Source organism: Cricetulus griseus, chromosome 2 (genome assembly GCF_003668045.3).
Source record: "Cricetulus griseus strain 17A/GY chromosome 2, alternate assembly CriGri-PICRH-1.0, whole genome shotgun sequence".
NCBI lineage: Eukaryota > Metazoa > Chordata > Mammalia > Rodentia > Cricetidae > Cricetulus > Cricetulus griseus.
The window spans coordinates 345,820,408-345,842,078 of NC_048595.1; the positions used below are offsets into that span (position 1 = coordinate 345,820,408).

Consider the following 21,671-nt stretch of genomic DNA (forward strand, 5'->3'; position numbering starts at 1 on the left):
ACTCACACTTGCAATCCCAGTACCTGGACAATATAGTTAAGTTCTAGAAAGGGATGGAGGAGAAAGCAAGATCTTTTTGGGGCCTCACATGGCAAAGAGGATGCAAAAGACAATGAAGGCAACTATCAAAAAGAGCCTGATGGTCTTGGACAGCACAAGGCTCAGAATGGTACAGGAGAACTGCTACTTGAGAAAAGGGTTCCTGGCAAGCCAAACACCATTCCCAACAAACCTGTTGGCTGGTCTTGAACTCCTTTCTGGGCACTCATAGTGGAGAACTGTTGTGGGCTGTGTGGAGGAGGCCTCTGACCCCAGGAGGGAAGCAGACACCTGTCTGAGGTCCCTGGACAGCAGATCAGAACTGGAGCAATGAATAGAGCCTCAGTGGTCTGCCATTTTTGTCTTTGACACTCAGTATCAGTTACCTTTTTTAGTTTTTGACAGTCTTGTTATGTAGTTCTGGCTGGCCTGGAGCTTGTTATATATAGACCAGGCTAACTTTAAATACATGGTGTTTTGTCTGCCTCTACTTTTCAAACGTTGGGATTATAGACGTGCCAATGTGTGACTACCTGAATATTTTTATATTAGTATATCATATCTTTCTATAGTCATATCTTCATTTATATTATTTAATAGGCTTGTAAAGTTCTATTTGTTTAGGTTGCAATAAGCTTACTTTCTGGGTACCCTGCTTTGAATTATAACATCCTATATGCTGACATTTTATGACTACATGCTATTTATTTGGAAATCTTCCTAAGGCACTGTGTTGCCTGTCTCAGCATGATGCTAGAAAAAAGTCAAATTACTAGTCTATTAATACTCAAAAGCAAAATAAACTATAAAAAGCTTTAAAAGCTCTATGCCATGTAGCAATTAAAAATACTATTTAATTTCCGTCTTTATCAGAATTTCAAAAGGCTGCTGAATTTATACACTTTCCAAGCAGTTCTATAAAGCAGATTTTAATAAACTATTTAACAAGAAAATATTATATTGGGGTTTAAGGAAGCCTAAAAGACATTGCCCTTTTCTCCTAATTATCTAAATAACTTTGTCTGCATCACTGATAGAGTATCTAGCAAGGAGCAGGATTATATCTCTAAGCAACAGCTTCCCCAAGGTTGACTTGACCATCAATTGGCACCACTGTGAGCCACTTTTATGTGGTCTGCCTTCAAAATCTTGCACCAGTGGATGAGGAGAGCAAAACAAATCCTTTTTTATAAGAAAAGATCTCGATGTTCCTTCATTCACTCTTTTGGCCCAGGAAGGAGTAGAGGGGCCGAGTAAGACTACAGCTGTACTTCCAAGTGGAAGGAAATAACCAGAAGTGAGGAAGAATTGTCAGTCCTTCAATAGTCAGCAAAACTCACCCAATGCAGGGTATTTTTTAGTGATCTAAAGTTCATACACAAAGTTCTGGGCAAATCATGTCAAATGTTAGATTTTAAAATTTTAGGTAAAAATTCAAGCTGTGCATATTTGTAGGTTATGCTTTCCCAGCATTTGGAACACAGTTCTTATCAGATCTTATCCGTAAGAGGATAGATTACAAAAGACTATGTAAGTACAAGATAAGAAATGTTAGCAGGCTGGACAAAGGGGTTCTACAGTCATTCCTCTAAACACCACAGGCTATTACCAACGCTATTGGTTATTGTCCAGAACTGAATGGTAAGGTCCTGTTGCTGAAGACACAATTTCTTTTCTTTTTTTTTTTCCTTTTAATTCACAGAGATCCGCCTGCCTCTGCATCCGGAGTACTGGGATTAAAGGTATGTGCCCCACAGATTGACGATACTTCTTATGTCATCAAACACAGAGAAATCAGCCTGGTGCTTTCCTAGAAGCTTCATCCCGACTGACTAGTGTTCACAGTGCTAGAAGGTACTTTGCATACTGGAGAAAAGTAATCATCAGTACCGCCCAGCTACAAACCCTGCGACCTACAAAGACCTTCTTGCAAGAAATACTAATGCCACAGTGGCACAAATATGGAAGTAACCAACCACTTTTGACTGGAATCACTCCATGAGATGGGAGACATATCTGACACTGCTGAAGGGGCAAAATACCTGGGCTAAATAGTTCACAGGCCTAGGGGAAAACCTACTACTATTTTTCTACTAAAGGAACACAGCAATAAAATGACTTCTAATGACATATTGCTATACCCATAGATCAGAGCATTGACCAGCCCTCATCAGAGAAGCTTCTCCTTTCAGTAGATGGTGATTAATACAGAGACCCACAACAGGACAATGTGCAGAGAGTAAAAGACTTAGGAGGACTCACCCCTAAATCGAATGTCTTCATCACATCCCTCCCCTCAAGACTTAAGAGATCTACATGGAAGAAGACATGGGGAGATTGTAAGAGCCAGAGGTGGTGGATGAGTCCAAGGAAATGGCATGTTCCAGAAATAAGAGGACTGATACACATATGACCTGCAGAGACCATGATAGCATGCGTAAGACCTGCAATGGTTAAAATCAGACAAAATCCCAGCACTGAGAAGAGGAAGCAGACACAAAGTCCCACCTGTAACCAAGAAACTGTTTACAACGGATATTTTCTAGGAAAGGGGGAATTCGTTTTTCTCCAGTGGTGTGTTACTGAGTATGTCAACTACACTCTAGGGCAAGTCCCATCTCAGGAGCAGTTAGCCTACACAAAATGGACTCTTAGTTTTTTTCTTTTTTCTTTCTTATTTTCCTGAGAGAAAGAACATTGAGGTGGAGAGTATCTGGGAGGAGTTATTTACAAAATACATTGAAGGAAGAAATTTTAAATAAAAATTAAAATATTAGGGTGTTGAAAAGATGGCCCAGCAATTAAGAGCACTGGCTACTCTTCCATAGGACCCAGGTTTGAGTCTCAGAACCTACACAGAAGCTCACAATTGGCTGTAACTCCAGTTCCAGGAGTTCCAGATACCCTCTTCTGGCCCATCCCCATACATACAGGCAAAGCAGCCATGCATATAAAACACTAAAATAATAATAAACATTTAAAAAATGTTTGTCAATAGATGCTCATACTGATTATAACAGAAAAATTATGAATAACTATTTAAATCTCTATTAGCTTCTTTCCTTGTGGGAAAACACCTACCTTTTTGAATAAAGATCTTTAGTCTTGAGAATCACTATTCACAGAACCTCTGTGAGAATTTAATATTGCTTCAAAAGTCAGGATTCCAGGGATGGCTGGAGAGATGCTCAGTGGGTGAAATGCTACTTGTGCATGTATTCCCTCACTGGCATTTGGAGCACAAAGGAAGGATGTATAAGTTAAATAGCCTCTTGTCTGGAGTGTGCTGATTCACTTTACTAACTGGGCTTTATTCAACAAGGAGGACTGAATACAGGGCTGGGGCGGGCTGAGAGGAGGTCACCTCAGACACCAGAATTTCTATAAAGGAAAAGGATTTTTTTGTTCTCATTTTGAGGTAAGTCTATGTAGCCTAGGCTGGCCTTGGACTCACAGGAATCTTCCTGCATTAGCTTGGGTATTAAGATTACAGGTGTGTACCAACAACCTGTAACCCAATCCAGCTTAAAAAATGATGGATCACACCAGAGTTCACTGGAATCATTAGCAATAATAATAACCCTCCCAACAACAAAAAAAAATCAAAACAAAACAGCTAAGCACCAATGAAATCAACAGACTGACATAAAGAATAATTAGTTCTATAGTTGGTCCTAAAAGCCTTAAAACTGCCAAGCATATCATTTAAATTCATTTAGAACATAGAATAATTAATTTGTAAAAGTAATGCCTATTTACAGAACTCTAACAGAAAATTTTCAAAATTTAAAAACACCACAATTTTGCAGTTCTAATTTTGTATGAACATAAACCTTTTGTGTATATATTGTATCAAAATGGAAGCCTAATCAGTTAGCTTTGTGTACACAATACAAACAAGCTTTCATAGTGACAAGAGAATTCACCAGAGGAAAATATTGCTACTATAAAAAGGGAATATGCTTCCATCTACTGAATGCCAGTGGTCATGTATCTTGGAGTACTAACTGCAACCAAGTAACTCTGCTTTTGGCTGCACAACTCTACAGGCACTCATGCAGATGAGGGCTGGAAGTGACCTGCTATGCTCAGGTGGGAATGATGGATGCTTTATTTTTCTCTTTACACACTATCTTACCTGTTAAAGGAAAAGAAATTAAGCAGTTAGAACTAACCACTGAACAAAAGCGAAGGAAGAATGAAAATTGAGAAAATAACTTCCATGGCAAAGAGTGTCTTATTCATGGCCACCAAGGTGGGAACACTGGTTAAACACTGGTGTCTGCAGAGGCAAGGGGGAAGATGCTACATCCCTTAAAACACGCCTCCCACTTCCGGCAACAATTTTAATCCAGTCAAAATAGCCTAGCCACTCTTCTGGGTCACTAAGGGCAAACTTGGCTCATTAAATATATAAAGCATAATCTCCAAATGCATAGAGCAGAAAAATATTCTCTTCTATATGCAATGATATGTCTTTCCAGCAAAAACCTGCACAAGTCTCCCTGATAAAATTCCTTTTCTTTCTTCACTTGGGGAGAGACTATTATGGAAAATGTTCCCGGTGTTCTCTTCATTGCTTCAGATAGTAAACGGTTCTTCACTTGATCACTTACTTGTCTTCACACTCACCTAAGGGAGCACCCACTGTGTTCAGTCATATTATGAGGAGGTTGGAAGGCAGATATATCCTTGGGTATTTATGTCAGGTCACAAAGATGTAATTTTCCAAAAAAGGTGGTTTAACAGAAAAATTTGTTCACCTTGATTTTTAAGATTTATTTTTTATTTATGTGTTTATGTGTGGCTTTGTACACATGTGGGTGGTGCTGGGAGGCCACAGAAGTGTTGGCCTCTAGCTCTGGGGTTACAAGAGGCTGTGAGCTGCCAGACAGGTGCTGGGAACTGAACTCCTGTCCTCTGAAAGCAGCAAGTGCTCTTAACTGCTTAGTAAATTTCTAACCGCTTGACCCTGACTGCCAATAATATGACACCTGAAGGAAAAAAACTTCCCAAATCCTTCCCAATGACCAAAAGCTACAAGCAGCAAGGCAGTGGTGGTGCATGCCTTTAATCCCAGCACCTGAGAAAGAAAGACAGGTAGTTCTCTGAGTTATAGGATAGCCCAGTCTACAGAGTGAGTTCCAGGACAGCCAGGGCTACACGGAGAAATTTTGTCTTGAAAAACCAAAAAACAAACAACAAAAACAAAACAAAAAACCAACAAGCAACAACAAAAAGGGAAATTTTGTTTGGTCAGGTTTACTCAGCCAGAACTCTTGCATAAAAACAATACTGGATAACATTTAGCAAAAGCGTGGGCACAATTCCAACATCCTAGGAGAGGCAGCCTTGCTGTAACATTCTCATAGACTGAAAGAACTTCTTGCATCACTTTTGAGAATGTAGCTTTCTATAAGGCCAGGGTACCTGAGAACTAACCACATGCCCGAGACACACTTGTGGTTCTCTTTTTTCCTGAGACTGTCCATAGCCTGTTATGTGCTTCTCATGTGTCTCTCTCAGGAGGGCAGGGCATCTTGCCTTTAACAGTGTCTGGCACAGGAAAGTGCTAAATAAACATCAGCTGAATGAATAAATAAATAAATAAATCTCATATAATCCAAAGTTCTGTTCATGGAAGAAAAAAAACAAAGACAACATAGAAAATAAGAAAGATAGCTAATATTCCCCATCAACTGGGGTTAACAGATTTGATGTAAAAACAATCAAACCAAATCAAACAAATATCCCCTACTTTTACCCCAGTTGCCATATTCAATAACTGATATTTGCTTGAGATTAAAAATATCTGACTGATTTCAACTGAAAGTTAACATAAAAAGTGTACTCTGGCGGGGCAGTAGTAGCTCATGCTTTTAATCCCAGCACTCAGGAGGCAGAGGCAGATGGATCTCTGTGAGTTCAAGGCCATCCTGGTCTATAGATCGAGTTCCAGGACAGCCAAGGTTACACAAAGAAACCCTGTCTTGAAAAACCAAAAAATGAAAGTGTACTCTGGAAGACTCACAAACAAAACCCCGTTACTGTACCAAACTGCACAGGAGCCTAGTGCTCTGTCTGTTTCAACAAGGAGGAGGAGACTCCTCTGAATACACCAGGTGAGTGTCCAGGGTCCCATAGAGTGAGTGCAGCACACGGAGGACCTTTTCCTGAATGGTGTCAACTTGCTCAGGAGGACAGTAATCATCCAGACTTGACCTGCGGCCAGGAGACAGAGGAAAGATATGTGAGTGTGATCAAGCTGTGAGTGTGGAGGGACAGCCTGTGTGTGCTGTTGTCACTGAAGAGTCATGAGGGTGTCTGAGACCTGGCAGATGTTATCTCCCCAGGTCATGTCCTACATGCTCTTTAAACCTCACAAGCCCCATCTAGATGCTGCAGGATTTCTCCTGAGGAGACTTACTCTCCATCTGCAGAGCTAGCACACCTTATCTTCTCCTCTGTTTCTGCTATTTTAGACTCCCTCTTACTAGAGTCTTGTGACCATACTGGTTCCACTCAGGTAATTTAGGGTAACTCACTTCAAAACCCTTGTATCCCTCACACTGCAAAGTCCCCACTGCTGTGCAGAGACACATCGACAGCGTCCAGAATGTGGGACACTGACGTCTGAGATGGACTATTATTCAGCCAATCACACTTACCTTGCGATTGTCACAAGAGTAGGCTTTGGAAGATTTTTCAGTAAACAATACACAGACTGGATAAGATACTCAATTTCTTCTTCTGTGCTGACATGATGAGGGAGTTCTGAATGATCACAGGTTAGCCCAGCCTGGTGAACCTGAAAATAAAATAAATCAATGGTAGAGTGTATCCCTAGCATGTACAAGCACTAGCTTCAAGGCCCAATGCTGAAAATAAAGGCTCCAAATGACACCTGAAGACTATTGATTTTACAAGATTCTTGAGATAGTGGATGGGCAGTGAAGAGATAGACAGCCTTAAAGCTCATTGGCCAGGGAGCCAAGCTGAATTCAGGAGCTTCACATTCAGTGAGAGACCTTATCTCAAAAACAAAGGTTGATGGGGACAGTGAGATGGCTCAGCCTATAAAAGTACTCCACACTGAAAGCTGGATCTCAGTTCAATCTCAGGAACCCACATAAAAGCAGGAGAGAACCAATTCTATAGAGTATGACCTCTGTATGTGCATTGTGATGAGAGAGAGAGGGAGAGAAAACACAATCAATGAATGCTGTAGGCACAGTTACCTGAACACACATTTGATAATATTAATATTTTTTTTTCGGTTTTCTGAGACAGGGTTTCTCTGTATTGCTTTGGAGGTTGTCCTGGAACTCACTCTGTAGACCAGGCTGGCATTGAACTCACAGAGATCTGCCTGCCTCTGCCTCCCGAGTGCTGGGATTAAAGGCGTGTGCCACCAACACCCGGTTTTTTTGTTTGTTTGTTTTAATATCAATATTTTCAAGCCCTGAGTATCATGCACCTATCATTCTTTTTCTTTTTCATGTTATGTGTATAGGTGTTTTGCCTGCAGGTCCATATGTGTACCACATGTGTGCAGTGCCCACAGGGGCCAGAGGAGGGCACCAGATCCCCTGGAACTGGAGTTACAGATGGTTCTCAGTGGTTACCTGAGTGCTGGCAACTGAACCTGGGTCTTCTGAAAGAGCAGCCCTGCTGTTAACTGCTGAGTCATCTCTCCAGCCTTAAATTGTGTTTTTTAAATAACAAATGCCATTTTCAGAAAAGAGTAAGCCTTGACTTAGCAAGCGTTAACCATGATATTCTTTTGCTGTTATTTATTTCATAAGTGCAGATTAAGTTAGTAAACAACCAGCTAGAATAAAATGGTATGACAGCATTCTACAACCAAAGAAAACAGTAAAACTCCTTTTACTGATGAGACAGTAGATTCAGAGACAGGAGAGCTGGGCTCTCAGCTGTGGCATCTTAACAATCTGAGAAATGCACCTGAACTGTGTTGTAATCCAGCGGAGACTGCCTTTGAAGGAAGCATGTAGTCCAGGCTAGCCTGGAGCTTGCTAGTGGAGCCTCCACTCTCAGAGTATGGGGACTATAGAAAAGCCCTTCCTGGCTTTACTTAAACTTTTAAAGCTTTAAGTTTTCACAAATATTGGGTCAAAAAGGAAAATATATGCTGTAAGGACTCTAAGGTGATGGAGTCAGATGCTGTAAGGACTCTAAGGTGATGGAGTCAGATGCTGTAAGGACTCTAAGGTGATGGAGTCAGATGCTGTAAAGATTATAAGGTGATGGAGCCAGAATGTTGTGAGGACTATAAGGTGATGGAGTCAGATGCTGTAAGGACTATAAGCTTTTGTCTCAACACTCAGGTCACTACTGACAAGCGGCAAAGAACTAACATTTAAAATGTACCGACACAGTTTTCTTCTTTCTCTTTTGGTTTTTATGATCAGGTAAGTTTTCAGAGAATGGAAAAGAACCTAAGTAAGAACTAATGGTCAGGGGTGGTGGTATACCCCTTTATTCCCAGCACTTATCACAGGAAGTTTGAGGCCAGCCTGGTCTACATAGCAAGTTCTAGGTCAGCCAGAGCCACACAGTGAAACCTTCTCTGAAAATAGAAGAAAAATGAACAAATGGATGAAATTAGAAATTATAGATTAAATTATGGATGGTAAGGTGATATTGGACTATCAACAAGCACAGCAAAAAAACAAAAAGTAGTAACAGCTGGGCATGTTGGTGTGTGCCTGAAATACCAGAACTGTGAGGTGGAGGCAGGGGGATCATGAGTTATAGGCCAAGGGGGCTGCATGAGACCATACCTCAAGTCATAGTAAAAACAATAAAAGATTCAGAGTACCTTTGCTTCTTAGATAAAATAAGAATCTTTTTCCTGGAAAAAATATATTTTAAAAATTTTGTCTATTTTCATTTTATGCACATTGGTGTTTTGCCATGGGTATTGTGCCCCTGGAACTGGAGTCATAGACAGTTATAAGCTGTCATGTGGGTTCTGGGAATTGAACCCAGGTCCTCTGGACGAATAGTTAGTGCTCTTAACTGCTGAACCATCTCTCCAGCCCTCTACCCTCCAGAAAAATATTTTTAAAAATCTTTTCTGAAAAGTATGTGTTTGATCACTCTTTAACAAAAACTTCACCCAGAAAGATCACCTGTATATAAATTTTACAATGATATAAAATATTTACCATTTCATAGTCTGGTACTTCCATCCGTTTTTTCAAACTCTGTACAAGTGGAACTAGTGATTCCATTCTGGAAAAAAGCCACCCCAGTCATTATACAGCAGAATAATTTTGATTAGCATTAGCAACAAATGGCATACTAGATATAAGACCCCCCCCCCAAGATAGGGTTTCTCTGTGTAACAGCTCTGGCTGTCTTGGAACTAGCTCTGTAGATCAGGCTGGTCTTGAACCCACAGAGATCTGCCTGCCTCTGCTTCCTAAGCGCTGGGATTAAAGGTATGTGCCACCATTGCCTGGCTAAGTTTTTTTTGTTTTTTTTTTTTTAAATCATGGATGGGGGTTATAAGTTGTGATGGACAGTTTTATGTCAACTTGACACAAGCTAAAGTCACCTGAGAGGAGGGAGCCTCAATAGAGAAAATGCCTCAATAAGATCAGGTTGTAGGCAAGCCTGTAGAGAATTTTCTTAATTAGTGATCACTGGGGGAAGCTCAGGCCATTGTGGATGGTTTTATCCCTGGGTGGGTGGTTCTAGGTTCTATAAGCAGGTAGAACAAGCCAGTAAGCAGCATTCCTCCATGGCCTCTGCATCAGCTCTTTCCTCCAGGTTGCTGCCCTGACTTCCTCTGATGATGAACTGTGATGTGGAATCATAAGTTGAATAAACCCTTTTCTCCCCAACTTGCTGTGGTCATGTTTCATCACAGCAACAGTAGCCCTAACTATGACAGGAGTCTATAGCTCAGTGCATGCCAAGCTAGCATGTACAAGGCTCTCGGTTGAACCCACAGCCCTATACAAAAAATATTAATGATTAAAAAATAGAGCTCCAGCAAGGGTACATGATTCAAATGATAGTTGAGAGATGAAAGATAAAGTTGTTCAACCTCATTTTTTAAAATTAATTTGAAACAGGATCTCAATATGTAGCCCTGGCTGGTCTGGAACTCAAGGAGATCCTCTTGTCTCTACCTCCTGAGTGCTGGGATTAAAGGTATTCACCACCTCACTTGGCCACCTTTTTAACAAAATTTATTAATATTACTATTATTACTGTTATTTTAGAAAAGTAACTTTATTTTATAAAGCCCAAGTTAGCTTGTAACTCAGCATACAGCTGATGGTGACTTTCAATTCCTGATCTTCCTGTCTCTGCCTCCAAATCCTTTGACAGAGAGCACATGAACAGTGCTCAATAAAGGCAATGGTCAACACTGGGTGTCTTTGGTTAGGGTTTGAGATAGCATCTTTCATTGACTATGATGCTCATCATCAGCTAGTCTGCTTGGTCAGTGAGCTACAGAATACTCTTGTCTCCACCTTCCTATTACTACCAAGCCTGGCTTTTTAAATAGATGCTCAGGACCTGAACTCAGGTCCTCATGGCAATGTGGCAGGCACTTTACTGAGTAAGCTATATCCCTAACTCTTGATTCTAATTTAAAGATCAGTTTGTCCAACAAACTTGGAAATGTATCTAGAATGGACAATTCATTATTCGGGTAAGAAAAAGGTTAGGGGGTCTTACCCAGGATTTGAAGCCCATCTCTGTACAGTTTCTTCACCATCACCATCACACAAATCAGCAAAAATTGCTTCTAAATCTTCTAATTGATGAGTTCGAGTATCGACAATATCTACCAAATCTTCCTTTGAAAACATTGAAAAACTAAGATACAGTTATTCCTTCAAAAAACAGGTAAAACACTGTTATGAAAATATCAGTTTCTTCAGTTAAAAATATTTGCTCTGCACTGAAGCATTCACCAAAACAAAACAAAACAAAAACATGTATCTGTGAATATCTATATGCACAAAAAGATTCTGGATAATGAAGAACATTTAAATAAGCTATAAAATATTATTAGTGCCAGGCAAGGTGGGTCACACTTACAATCCCAGCACTCAGGAGGCTGAATTTGAGGCTGGCTAGAACTGCACAAACTCTCTTAACCTAAAAATGAAAGTATTTAGTGGTAGGTAAAGTGCAGGATTTACCTCAGTAAGGTTACTTTCAGGCTTTTTAAACTGGTAAAGCTCCTGTAGAATTTTGTACTCATCCTATAAGACAAAACAAAAATCCCAAGGTTAGGAATTTCTAACAATATGCCTGTGATACCCAGAGAATATCTGAGATAATGCACACAGGTTTGTCTGGGAGAATCAGGTACACTGTATACTTTAGATTTTTAAAGCAGATCTATATTTTCAGGACAAGTTTATCTAGTTGGGCAGAACATAGTATAAAAGATAGCTAATAGGCTAACAGATCATAAAAGTATTTCTAAACTATACCATTATCTGGGATATATTCCCAGATTTAAACAGACTAGCTGTTTATGGGAGACACAAATGTCCTCACTGATGATGACAGGAGATTCCCCACAAATACCATGCAGCCACTTCCCTAGCAACAGAGAGACTTCTGGAATACAGAAGCAATGCTGGCTTGCAGAATGACAGACACGGAACCTGAATTAAGAGAAAGATGCCTAATGTAACTCAATTCTTTAAGTTAAACAAAAGAAGTAAGTTTCTTAAAAACATAACTAGACAGCTCCATCTCTAAGAGGCTGCATCTGGCCCAGTGCTAGGTAAGAGCTAAAATGGATTAGGCGCAATACTGGGGCATGTGTTCAATGCTTCATCAATTACAACAATACTAAGAGCTGGGGCTTATTCATTATTCAAGTACTTACTTTCCAGCACTAGGGATTGAACCCACAACACTGAACAAGTTAGGGACGCACTCTACTATTGAGTTACATCCTTAGTAGGCTGTGGACGATTGCTTACACTGCAAGTCACCTTTGCTAGGGTGACACAGTTCATAAGCAACTGATGCAACAAATTGGAATTACCTATTATCATTCTTTTTTTCAGAAACAAGGTTTTACATAGCCCAGGCTGGATTTGAACTCATGATCTCCTGTATCTACTTCCCAAGTGCTAGTATTACAAATATGTGCCTCTATGCTTTGCTTTGTTATTTTTATTAATATTAAAAATATAGCTGGGCCAGTGCGGTGGTTCAGAGGATACAGGTGCCTGCCACCAACCCTGATGATTTTGAAACTGACCTTGGAAAGTTGTCCCCTGACTTCCACATGTGTGCTGTGGCATGAGCCACCATCCCACAATAAATAAATTCATGTAGTGAACAATAAAAATGTAGCTAGTAAATCCTAAAGTATAATGTAGGTTATATATCTTTATCTGAGATGCTTGGAAGCAGAAGTTCTATCAAATCCCATGAGTTTTTCAGATTTTGGGTTATTTGGGGACTTTACAGGTGTGCTTCATCATGATACGTACAAAGTTTTGGGTTTTGGAGTATTTTAGATTTTGGAATTTCTAATTAGGAATGACAAGCTTGTATATAATGTTTAAAAGACTGGAAAAGAACAGAAGAATATGTGGCAGAAAACATGGCCTTTAACCTTAAGATAATTATCATCTGGATGTTTGTAGAAAGCTTGCTATCTGTAATCTGAGCTATCTTGCTATCTGAGAAATGCCATGCAATTCTCAAGGTTTATGCTTCCAAAATTTACCTGAGTGAACATTTCTTTGAAGGGATTTTTGACAGAAAAGAAATCCAAGTCAATATCTAAAACAAAAGCATCTCCATTCTTCAGCATTTCCAGAATCTCCCCAGTGCTGGCTGTGCTTGGGCACTGCTGGTCTCCAGAAGAACATGGGCATGGTGGCTCTTGGCAAGCATGGTCACTTCTTTGTCCTTCTGAGGAAGGGTCCCCATATGTAGTGGTAGTGCTCTCTCTAGGGCCCAGTGCCAGCTTGGGCTTCTTTGCAGAAGACACAGAGTCACTGTCATCTTGATTGTTACAGAGTTTGTAAGGTTCTACCATGATCACATCCAACTGTAATGGTTTTCGGTTCTCTAGCTGGTCTTCAGGTACAAACAGACCATCACTTAGGAAGTAATAATCTGTACTGGTAACCCTGGGTCAAAGGAAAAAAATACTTTAAAGAATGAGCATATTAGCTAACATTATACAATGACACTGCAGAAATAAGACACATGTGACAAAAATAAGGGATTTTGACACTTGTACTTAGTCTTCAGCAGAAACTGTGTCCCCACTGCCCAAAGCAAAGACTAGACATCTTTTTGTAGTCCACATTGCAGCTAGATGTGGCCACCTCAGAAGTTCTGGTCAGTGACTATGATAGGAAAACAGGTGTATGGAGCAGTGCTCTCCCCATGCCTGCTGACCAGTCAAGAGCATAAAGGCGGAAAGTTACGTTGGCCTATGAGGACTCCAGAAATAGTGCAACATGAAGACAGAAGGAGCCAAGAGTGGTGACTCACGTCTGAAATCTCAGAGTTTGGGAAGGTAAGCCAGGACTGGTGCAAGTATGGGGTCAACCTGGTCTACAAAATGGGACCTTGTGTACACACGTACACACACACACACACACACACACACACACACACGTGTACACACACACACACACACACACACACACACACACACACACACACACACACACACACAAAGAAAAAAAGAGTTGATACACAGGCTTGGTATGTGTGTGGTGAACTCTAACATCAGAAATAGTTACTCAACTAAGAAAACAAACACAGGGTTGGAGAGATATTGGATAAGTTAAGAATACTTGCTGTCCCTCCAGAGGACCAGAGCACCTATTAGAGACACCTCACAACTGCCTGCAACCCTAGCTTTAAGGCAGCTAATCCCCTTTTTAGCCTCCTTTGGCAAAGTCGACACCCAGACACAAACACACACACACACACACACACACACACACACACACACACACACACACAAAAAAAAAAAAAAAAAAAAAAAATCTTCAAAAGTGTAAATAAAAAACTCTAAGGAAAAATTTATCATAAATAATTTCTCTGAACACAGAAGCTCTTTGCAACATACTTTCTAGTTTCATTTAAAGTATATAATCACAGTATTTTTAACATGGAAAGTAATTTCAAAAGATCCACATTTAAAATTCAGTTTATGAGTCCTGGATTTCTGCTTTAAAGATTTATTTTAGTTTCTCTCTCTCTCTCTCTCTCTCTCTCTCTCTCTCTCTCTCTCTCTCTCTCTCCTCTCTCTCTCTCTCTCTCTCTCTCTCTCTCTGTGTGTGTGTGTGTGTGTGTGTGTGTGTGTGTGTGTGTGCAGTACCCATGGAGGTCAGAAGGGAGCACTGGTTCCCATGGAGCTGGAGACACAGGTGTGTGTGAGCTTCTTGACCTGGGTGCTGAGGTCCCAACTGCAGTCATTTGATAAAGCAGTAAGTGTTCTTATCTGTTGAGCCGTCTTACCAGCTCTGATTTTTTTTTTTTTCCTTTCCTTTTAAAAGAAACAGAATGTGACTAAGGTGCTCATTGTGGCATCCAACTCTAGGGCTCAGGTGATCTTCTTGCCCCAGCCTTCTAAGAATTCTGGGACAAAAATATATGGGTAAGATTTCTGATTCTAAAAATATCAGTACCTTGTCAGCTTTTTGACTATATTATGTCTTGGAGAGTACTTAGAACACTAAATTCAAATACATGTTTCAGAGACATACTGTGTTGTTTTTCACTAATTCAGTATCTACCCCTTAAGCAACTGCTGTCCTAATAGGCAACTGCAACTCCGAGGTTTGGCTGGGAGTGGGAATTCTATCTCTGCTGTTAAAGGGAACTTTTTCTAGATCTCTATCTCTTTATAGAAACCAAGATTCAAAAGTTGAAGTGCAATCCTGGTTGCTTAGAGAGGCTGAATAGCAAGCAGTTAATCTTCTCTCTTAGCTTGCATCTCCCCTAAAAACTGGCATCCTTCTGCTCTACCTCCATGTAAGAACTCTAGCTATACCTGGTTCATCCCTACCGCCTCCAGTCAGCTAATTGCTGACTCAACCTCCTGACCTCGGGTTAATTTAATTTAATCAAACAAATGTAACACATCTTAAATTACTATTCCACAACCACTCTACTAAATAAAAATAGTACAATTATCCCTGAAACTGACTTGAGAGGTCTCACACATCTAGACTGGCCCTAAACTACTAATTCTCCTGTCACCACTTCCTGAGTGCTGGCATTATGGGCTGGTGCCCATAATGTGCTGGGGATTGAATAGGGGCTCAAATCTCCAGCTCAAGTCAGCCCTTATAGCTATAACTTAAAAAGAAGATAGTTTTCAAAACTGATCAATGACATAAAAATAAACATCCTAATGAAGACAAATACTGTAACTCTAACTTAAATTTCTAGTCTGTGTGTGGTATGCAGGCCAGTGTGTGTATGTGGAAGCTACTCTTCCCTTGAGTCTTCTGCTGGTTTGGAGTTCACTAGTAGGCTGTGCTGGCTGGCCTGTGAGCCATACAGATCTGCCTGGCTCTGCCTCCTCAGCACGGGCATCAGATGTGCCCCCATGCCGAGCATTTTCATACAGGCTCTGGGATCAAATACAGGTCCTCATGCTTATATGGTAAATAAAGCACTTTACTAGCTCAGCTATCTCCGAAGCCTCACATTTTTCCTACTAAGCAAATTTTACTTTGCTTCTATTTCTGCAAACTCAGATTCATGCCTACATGCCTACATGCAATCGGTTGTTCATACATTTTTACTTGCTGGACTAAATCATGAGGTAAGCACAATATTCCCAAAGCTGTAATTACATATTCAGCTTTCAAAAAGATCTGTGATGTTCTGTGCCAGAATAAGGCCCTGTCTCAGAAAATCAAAACCATACCCCATGTTTTGGTGAACCCCTTTAATCCCAGCACTTGGAAGGCACATCTCTGTGAGTTCAAAGCCAGCCTGATCTCCATAGAGAGTTCTAGGCTATCCAAGGCAACATAAAGTGAGAACTGTCTCAAAATAAAAAAGAGAAAACCTGTCTTTCATACATATAGATCCCTATCAAGCTGGCACAGTATTTCACATCTTAACCCCAGCATTTGGGAGGCCAGAAAAGGGCTGTTGTGAGGCTGCTGAATAACAGTAACAGCGAAAATCTGTCAGCCTATACAAAATGATTTGATTTTACAGGTTCTATTAGGTCCACTAAACGTAGTGAACTCAGTTTTTTATATAGACCAATATTATGTACAATATTTGTTACATGTTGATTGAGTTCTAATTACTTTTCAAAAATTATATAGTAAATACAATTTTCATAAATCAAGATGATACGTTACTCACATAAATGACAAAAGCACATAATACCAAAGGTAACACTGTCATCAAAATAGACACAGAATTAAAGGGCACAATTTCTATTATCACTTAGGACCTAGAAAGTTATGTGTACATCGATTAAAAATTTTTCCTATCCCAAGAGAATTTAGAACTAGACTGCTACTTTTTTTTTTTTTTTTTTTTGGTTTTTCGAGACAGGGTTTCTCTGTATTATTTTAGAGCCTGTCCTGGAACTTGCTCAGTAGACCAGGCTGGACTCAGAGATCCACCTGCCTCTGCCTCCTGAGTGCGGGGGATTAAAGGTGTGAGCCACCAACACCCAGTTAGACTGCTACTTTTAAAGACAGACATTGCAGTAACACAAAATAGAGGATATTGTTTAAATGCCACATACAAAAAAACCTGACTCACATATAGCTCAAATTGGAGGGCATTATAATTTAACTTAGACTAAAAACTAAAAATCACAACAATAAATTTAACACCCTAAAATCTACTTATCCAGACACCAATTTATTAAAAAATGAAAACAAAAACAGTGATTTTTGTTTGTTTGTTTGAGGCAGGATCTCATGTAACCTCAGCTGGCCTCAAACTCACTATGTGTCTGAGGATAACCCTAGATTATAGATATATGCAACTCACCTTGCCTGGCTCATTTCCAAAAATTAAACTCAATACACTACAGCTGCATCAGAAGGGGCAGAGGGAAAAATGCACCATTGGTTGTATAATTTTATAAGATACTAAAAAAGACTTGATGAAGTTAGCATGGAATCCAAATTCTAGAGAATGTCATACAAAACAATTTAACTAGTAACAAATATAAATAGTACACGAAAGAGATCAAGAGAATTAAAAATCTGTTTCTGGTGATTCAAGAACTTCTTGGAGCTGCTGAGGCTTAATGTGACTCTGTGTAGAGGCATTTAGGAAGTTATTCAAGAATCCAAAGTATAATAACAGGCATTCAGTTCCTTTTCTACTTACAAAAATGAGGAAATTACCTGATGGTGGTAGTAGAAATGTCTTTGCCTACTAAGAAGTGGTGTTTGCCCTCTCTGATTTGCTGAGCCCATGTGGGATGAAGCCATATTATATGAGAAAAATGGCCAGCATAAACCGCAGGCATAATCCAGTTTTCAATACTTAATTCTCTGGAAAAAAAAAAACAGAAACATTAAAATTATTAATGAATGATTTTTCCCAAACATTTGAAGACAGCAGGTCTCAATTGATGGCCCCTGACGAGGTTCCTGAGACTACTAGATTAAAACTATTTTCATGAAAATACTATTTTCCTTTCACTGAACAAACACTTGTACAAACATGATGGTAGACAAGCACGATGGTGAATTGGTATCTTTAGTGCCATGCAAGGTGAATTACTAGCAATCAACCCTGCCCAAAAGCTAGTTTGGCTGAAGAATATTTTTGGTTTTATTAATTCTTTTTGTTTTTTTTAAAGATTTTATTTATTTCTTATGTATACAACATTCTTCTTCCATGTATATCTGCACACCAGAAGAGGGCACCACATCTCATAACGGATGGTTGTGAGCCACCATGTGGTTGCTGGGAATTGAACTCAGGACCTCTGGAAGAGCAGTCAGTGCTCTTAACCTCTGAGCCATCTCTCCAGCCCAGGTTTTATTAATTCTCGCTGCTAGATATTTTAAAATATTCTGTGTAGCAAAAAGAGGAGCACAGCAAAACTCCTTCTGCTCTAGACTGGGAAGTACAATAGTTGCTTCAAGGAAAAGGCCCGGGGACTGAAATGTGCACTGAGCTGATTTTTTCTTTGAAAGATCATATTTAGACAGGAAGCTGGGTTGCTAGATTTTGCATTCCAGCTAAGCTTTCAGAAACTTGTGGAGTTTTGGTGGAGGAACAAAGAATAGTCACAACATTACTTATCTGAATAAGTAATGAAAATACTATCTCATTTTCCAATCACATCTATGAGAGCATGAACTTTCATCAGATACTTCAACCAAAACAACACACAGCAACAGACTGAATGAAGAAGCAGATAGCGAACCCAGGTGTCATTCACAGGGGCAGAAGGCAGATCTTAAAAAATTTAAATGATCCCACAAGATAGTTAAAAAAAAAAAATAGCTGGCATACGCTTTAATCCCAGCATTCAGGAGAATCTTTGTGAGTTGGAGTCCAGGCTGGTCTCCAGAGCGAGTACCAGGATAGGCTCCAAAGCTACACAGAGAAACCCTGTCTTGAAAAAACAAAAACAAAAACAAACAAACAAAAAAGCAAACAAACAAACAAACAAAAACTGGCTTTTGCACACATATTTTACAACGAGCATCTGAAAATTTTGTTTTTAATTTTAAATTAGATACACACAACTATAACTGACATTGTTTTCAAGGCTTAATTCTTTAAGAGTATGAAAGAATGCAGAAGACATTTGGGCATGGTGGAATGTACATGCAGTCCCTGCACTGAGGAGGTGGAGACAAGAGGATCAGGGGTTCAAGGTCAGCCTTGGCTATGTAACAAGTTGAAAGCCATTTTGGTCTACCTGAAACCTAGCCTCAAAAAAAAAAAAAAAAAAAAAAAAAAAAAAAAAAGGAAAACTAGAAAAAGAATCATAGACTAAAGAGTTTAAGAACTGCTATTTTATGACTGTGTGGTTTGACTATATGCTTAACATTCTCTTTCAATTTCTAAACTATGAGAGACAGAAAGGGAATGGTGGAACTACCACATTTCTTTAGGAATTAGTGCCCTGATTTGGAATTTTGGAAAAAGTCAATTAAAACATCTATAGTAGACTGTAAGTACTATACTTTTACATATGAGATAATGGCAGGATTTCAGGGAGCTATTATTTGAATATATATATTTTAGATATGTATAAAATCCTTTCTGAAGGATGGAATATGAATTATCAACTTTGCTTCTATGTCTGTTATTTAAGATTTATTTTACTTTTAAATATGGGTATATGCAGAATGTGCACCTGAGTACAGATGCCTGCAGAGGCCAGAAGATGGCGCTGTTACACAGTGGTTGTGAGCCACTCTGTGTAGGTGCTGGGAACCACACTTGGGTCCTCTTCAAGTCTAAGTGTTCTTACCTGCAGAGACATCTCTGCAGCCCCATCTCTATGATTTTAGAAAACTGAAAGTCAATAGGATTTTGGACTGATAATTAAGTCACTGAGAAAGGACACGATCTAGGAAGGACAGGCAAACTGAAGATGTAGCTTTGCATGATTATGAGACTGTTTTCAGAAGAGTCACAATTTCTTGTACCACACTACTGGGCTTTAAAAGGGGAGAGGAAGGAGAACATATTTAGATTGTTTGGCAAATCTCTTCTATCATTCCAAATTCTAAATTAGAGGCCATGAAATACTGGCTTGTATTTGATGTAAAGTTTTATTGGTACAACATCCATGATTCCTTTCACACTACAAAGGCAGGGACAAGCAACTGTATACGGAGGCAACGCCAGGAAACCACGCACACACACGCATGCACAGGGTCTTAGCTTCTTTCCCAGTTGCTATGATAAAATACTTCAATAAAAGTAATAGGTTTTGATGAGGTCAAGATAGTAAGTTTGAAGCAGCTGGTCATGCCACACTCATAATCAGGAACCAGAGATGAATTAAAGGTGCTGTTCACTTCCCTCTCTCCAGTGACACAGACCAGGAACCCACTCAGGGGTAGTGCTACTCACAGCGGGTGGGTCTTTCCGCCTTTACTAATCCAATCAAGATAACTCCTTGAAGGCAAGCCCTCTTGCCCACTTCTCAGGTAATTCTAGATTCTGCCAAGTTGACAAGTAATACTTAACCACAAAGAGGCTTCAATGTATCCCTGGCTGTCCTCAAACTGTAACTCTCCTGCCTCAGTGCTCTCAGTGATCATAGGTATATGCCACCATTCCTGGTCTCTATTTTGCCTCTTTTAGTTTGTCAAAAACTTGTTCTAAACAAAATAAAAAAGGCAAACAAACAAATAAAAAAAAAAACCCAAACATGAGTGTGGCAAAGTCTATTGCTTTATTATCTGCTACATCTTATATTTCAAATACATAAAATATGATGAAAAAATATCGCGTTACCCAAAGAGTGCTTCCTTATCAAACACAGTGTCTGCTGGCATATTCACAGGGATGAGGAGGTCTGGATGTGAGTCAAAATGTAAAAAGCGTATATTACTGGCAGGAAGATGCTTCGAACCAATGGCCCGGTATATGAAAGGCAGAACCTGTAACAGAGACGCGGACACACTGAGAAATTCACATTGTCAAGTGCAGACTCAAATAAATAAATAAATAAATAACTGCACAAACTTGAAGAACCATGTTGTTATATAAAATTTCTTTACTGTAGATGGCTCTGATGAATATCTCCGTCTTTATCACCCAGAACCACTCACTCCAGCACTAAATGAGCTTTAGGACATTTTGTGTCCCTTTAGGATGGTGAAGCTAGGCTGGATGACTCCTTCACCCTATCTGTCCAGGTTTACTGCTAAATTTGAAAGCACAGACTTTCAAATTTGTTGACTTTCTTTTCCTCTTGTTCCATCAGTAAGTCCCCTTGCCCCACTTTTGCCTGGGAGGAGGGGTTGAACCCAAGGTCTGTGGCAAACACTGTACCACTGAGCTTCATCTAGACCAAGTCTCCTACACCCATGGACCTCACTGGCCGTCAACCAGAAGTCTACGTAAGGTACCCACGTTACCACAGCACTGCCAAACGTTAACAAAGCCTGAAGATTTAGACCCCAGTTACAGCTCTATAACAGGATCTACAACTATGGTCCCCATTTCACAGCCGAAGGTGCACGTTCTTGGCCAACCCTCTCATCACACAGCAGAATGATTCGTTGGCAGGAGACAGGCGGGCAGCCAGCGTCAGATGCTGGTCAAGGCTCTGCAGGTCGCCAGGGTTCGAATCCCTCCTGTCATGGCTCGGGGGCGCCTGCTGCCGGCTCACCTCCTGGTGATCCTCCACCACCCACACCGGGAGCCTGGGGTAGCGCCTGAGGCGCGTGTGGTCGCCTCCGGGGTCACTCATGTCTTCACGCGACTCAGGCCGCGGTGACCCAGAGAAACCCGGAGAAGCACCCGGCATCTCCAAACCGCGCGCCCCACTGCCCTTTCGCGGCGGAAACGCGCGCTCACCCGGTTGCGCTTCCGGATTGGAGGACGTCAATGTGGGGGGGCGGGTGTGAGAACGATAGGCAGTGTCGATTGGTCTAGGTGTCCGTCACTCTAGCTGA

The 21,671-nt window shown here is 40.3% G+C and overlaps 1 protein-coding gene across 1 annotated transcript; it reads right to left on the minus strand.

The window, feature by feature from the left end:
* Positions 1–1,365: 1,365 nt before the first annotated feature.
* On the minus strand, positions 1,366–21,565 carry C2H5orf22 (chromosome 2 C5orf22 homolog). Its single transcript, XM_027401245.2, has 9 exons — positions 21,386–21,565; positions 20,506–20,651; positions 17,418–17,567; positions 12,785–13,193; positions 11,229–11,291; positions 10,759–10,880; positions 9,231–9,297; positions 6,708–6,847; positions 1,366–6,261 (listed from the first exon to the last, which is right to left on the minus strand). Exons 1-9 carry the CDS (start codon positions 21,521–21,523, stop codon positions 6,126–6,128), a joined length of 1,371 nt encoding a protein of 456 aa, XP_027257046.1. The 5' UTR covers positions 21,524–21,565; the 3' UTR covers positions 1,366–6,125.
* Between the last annotated feature and the right edge of the window lie 106 nt (positions 21,566–21,671).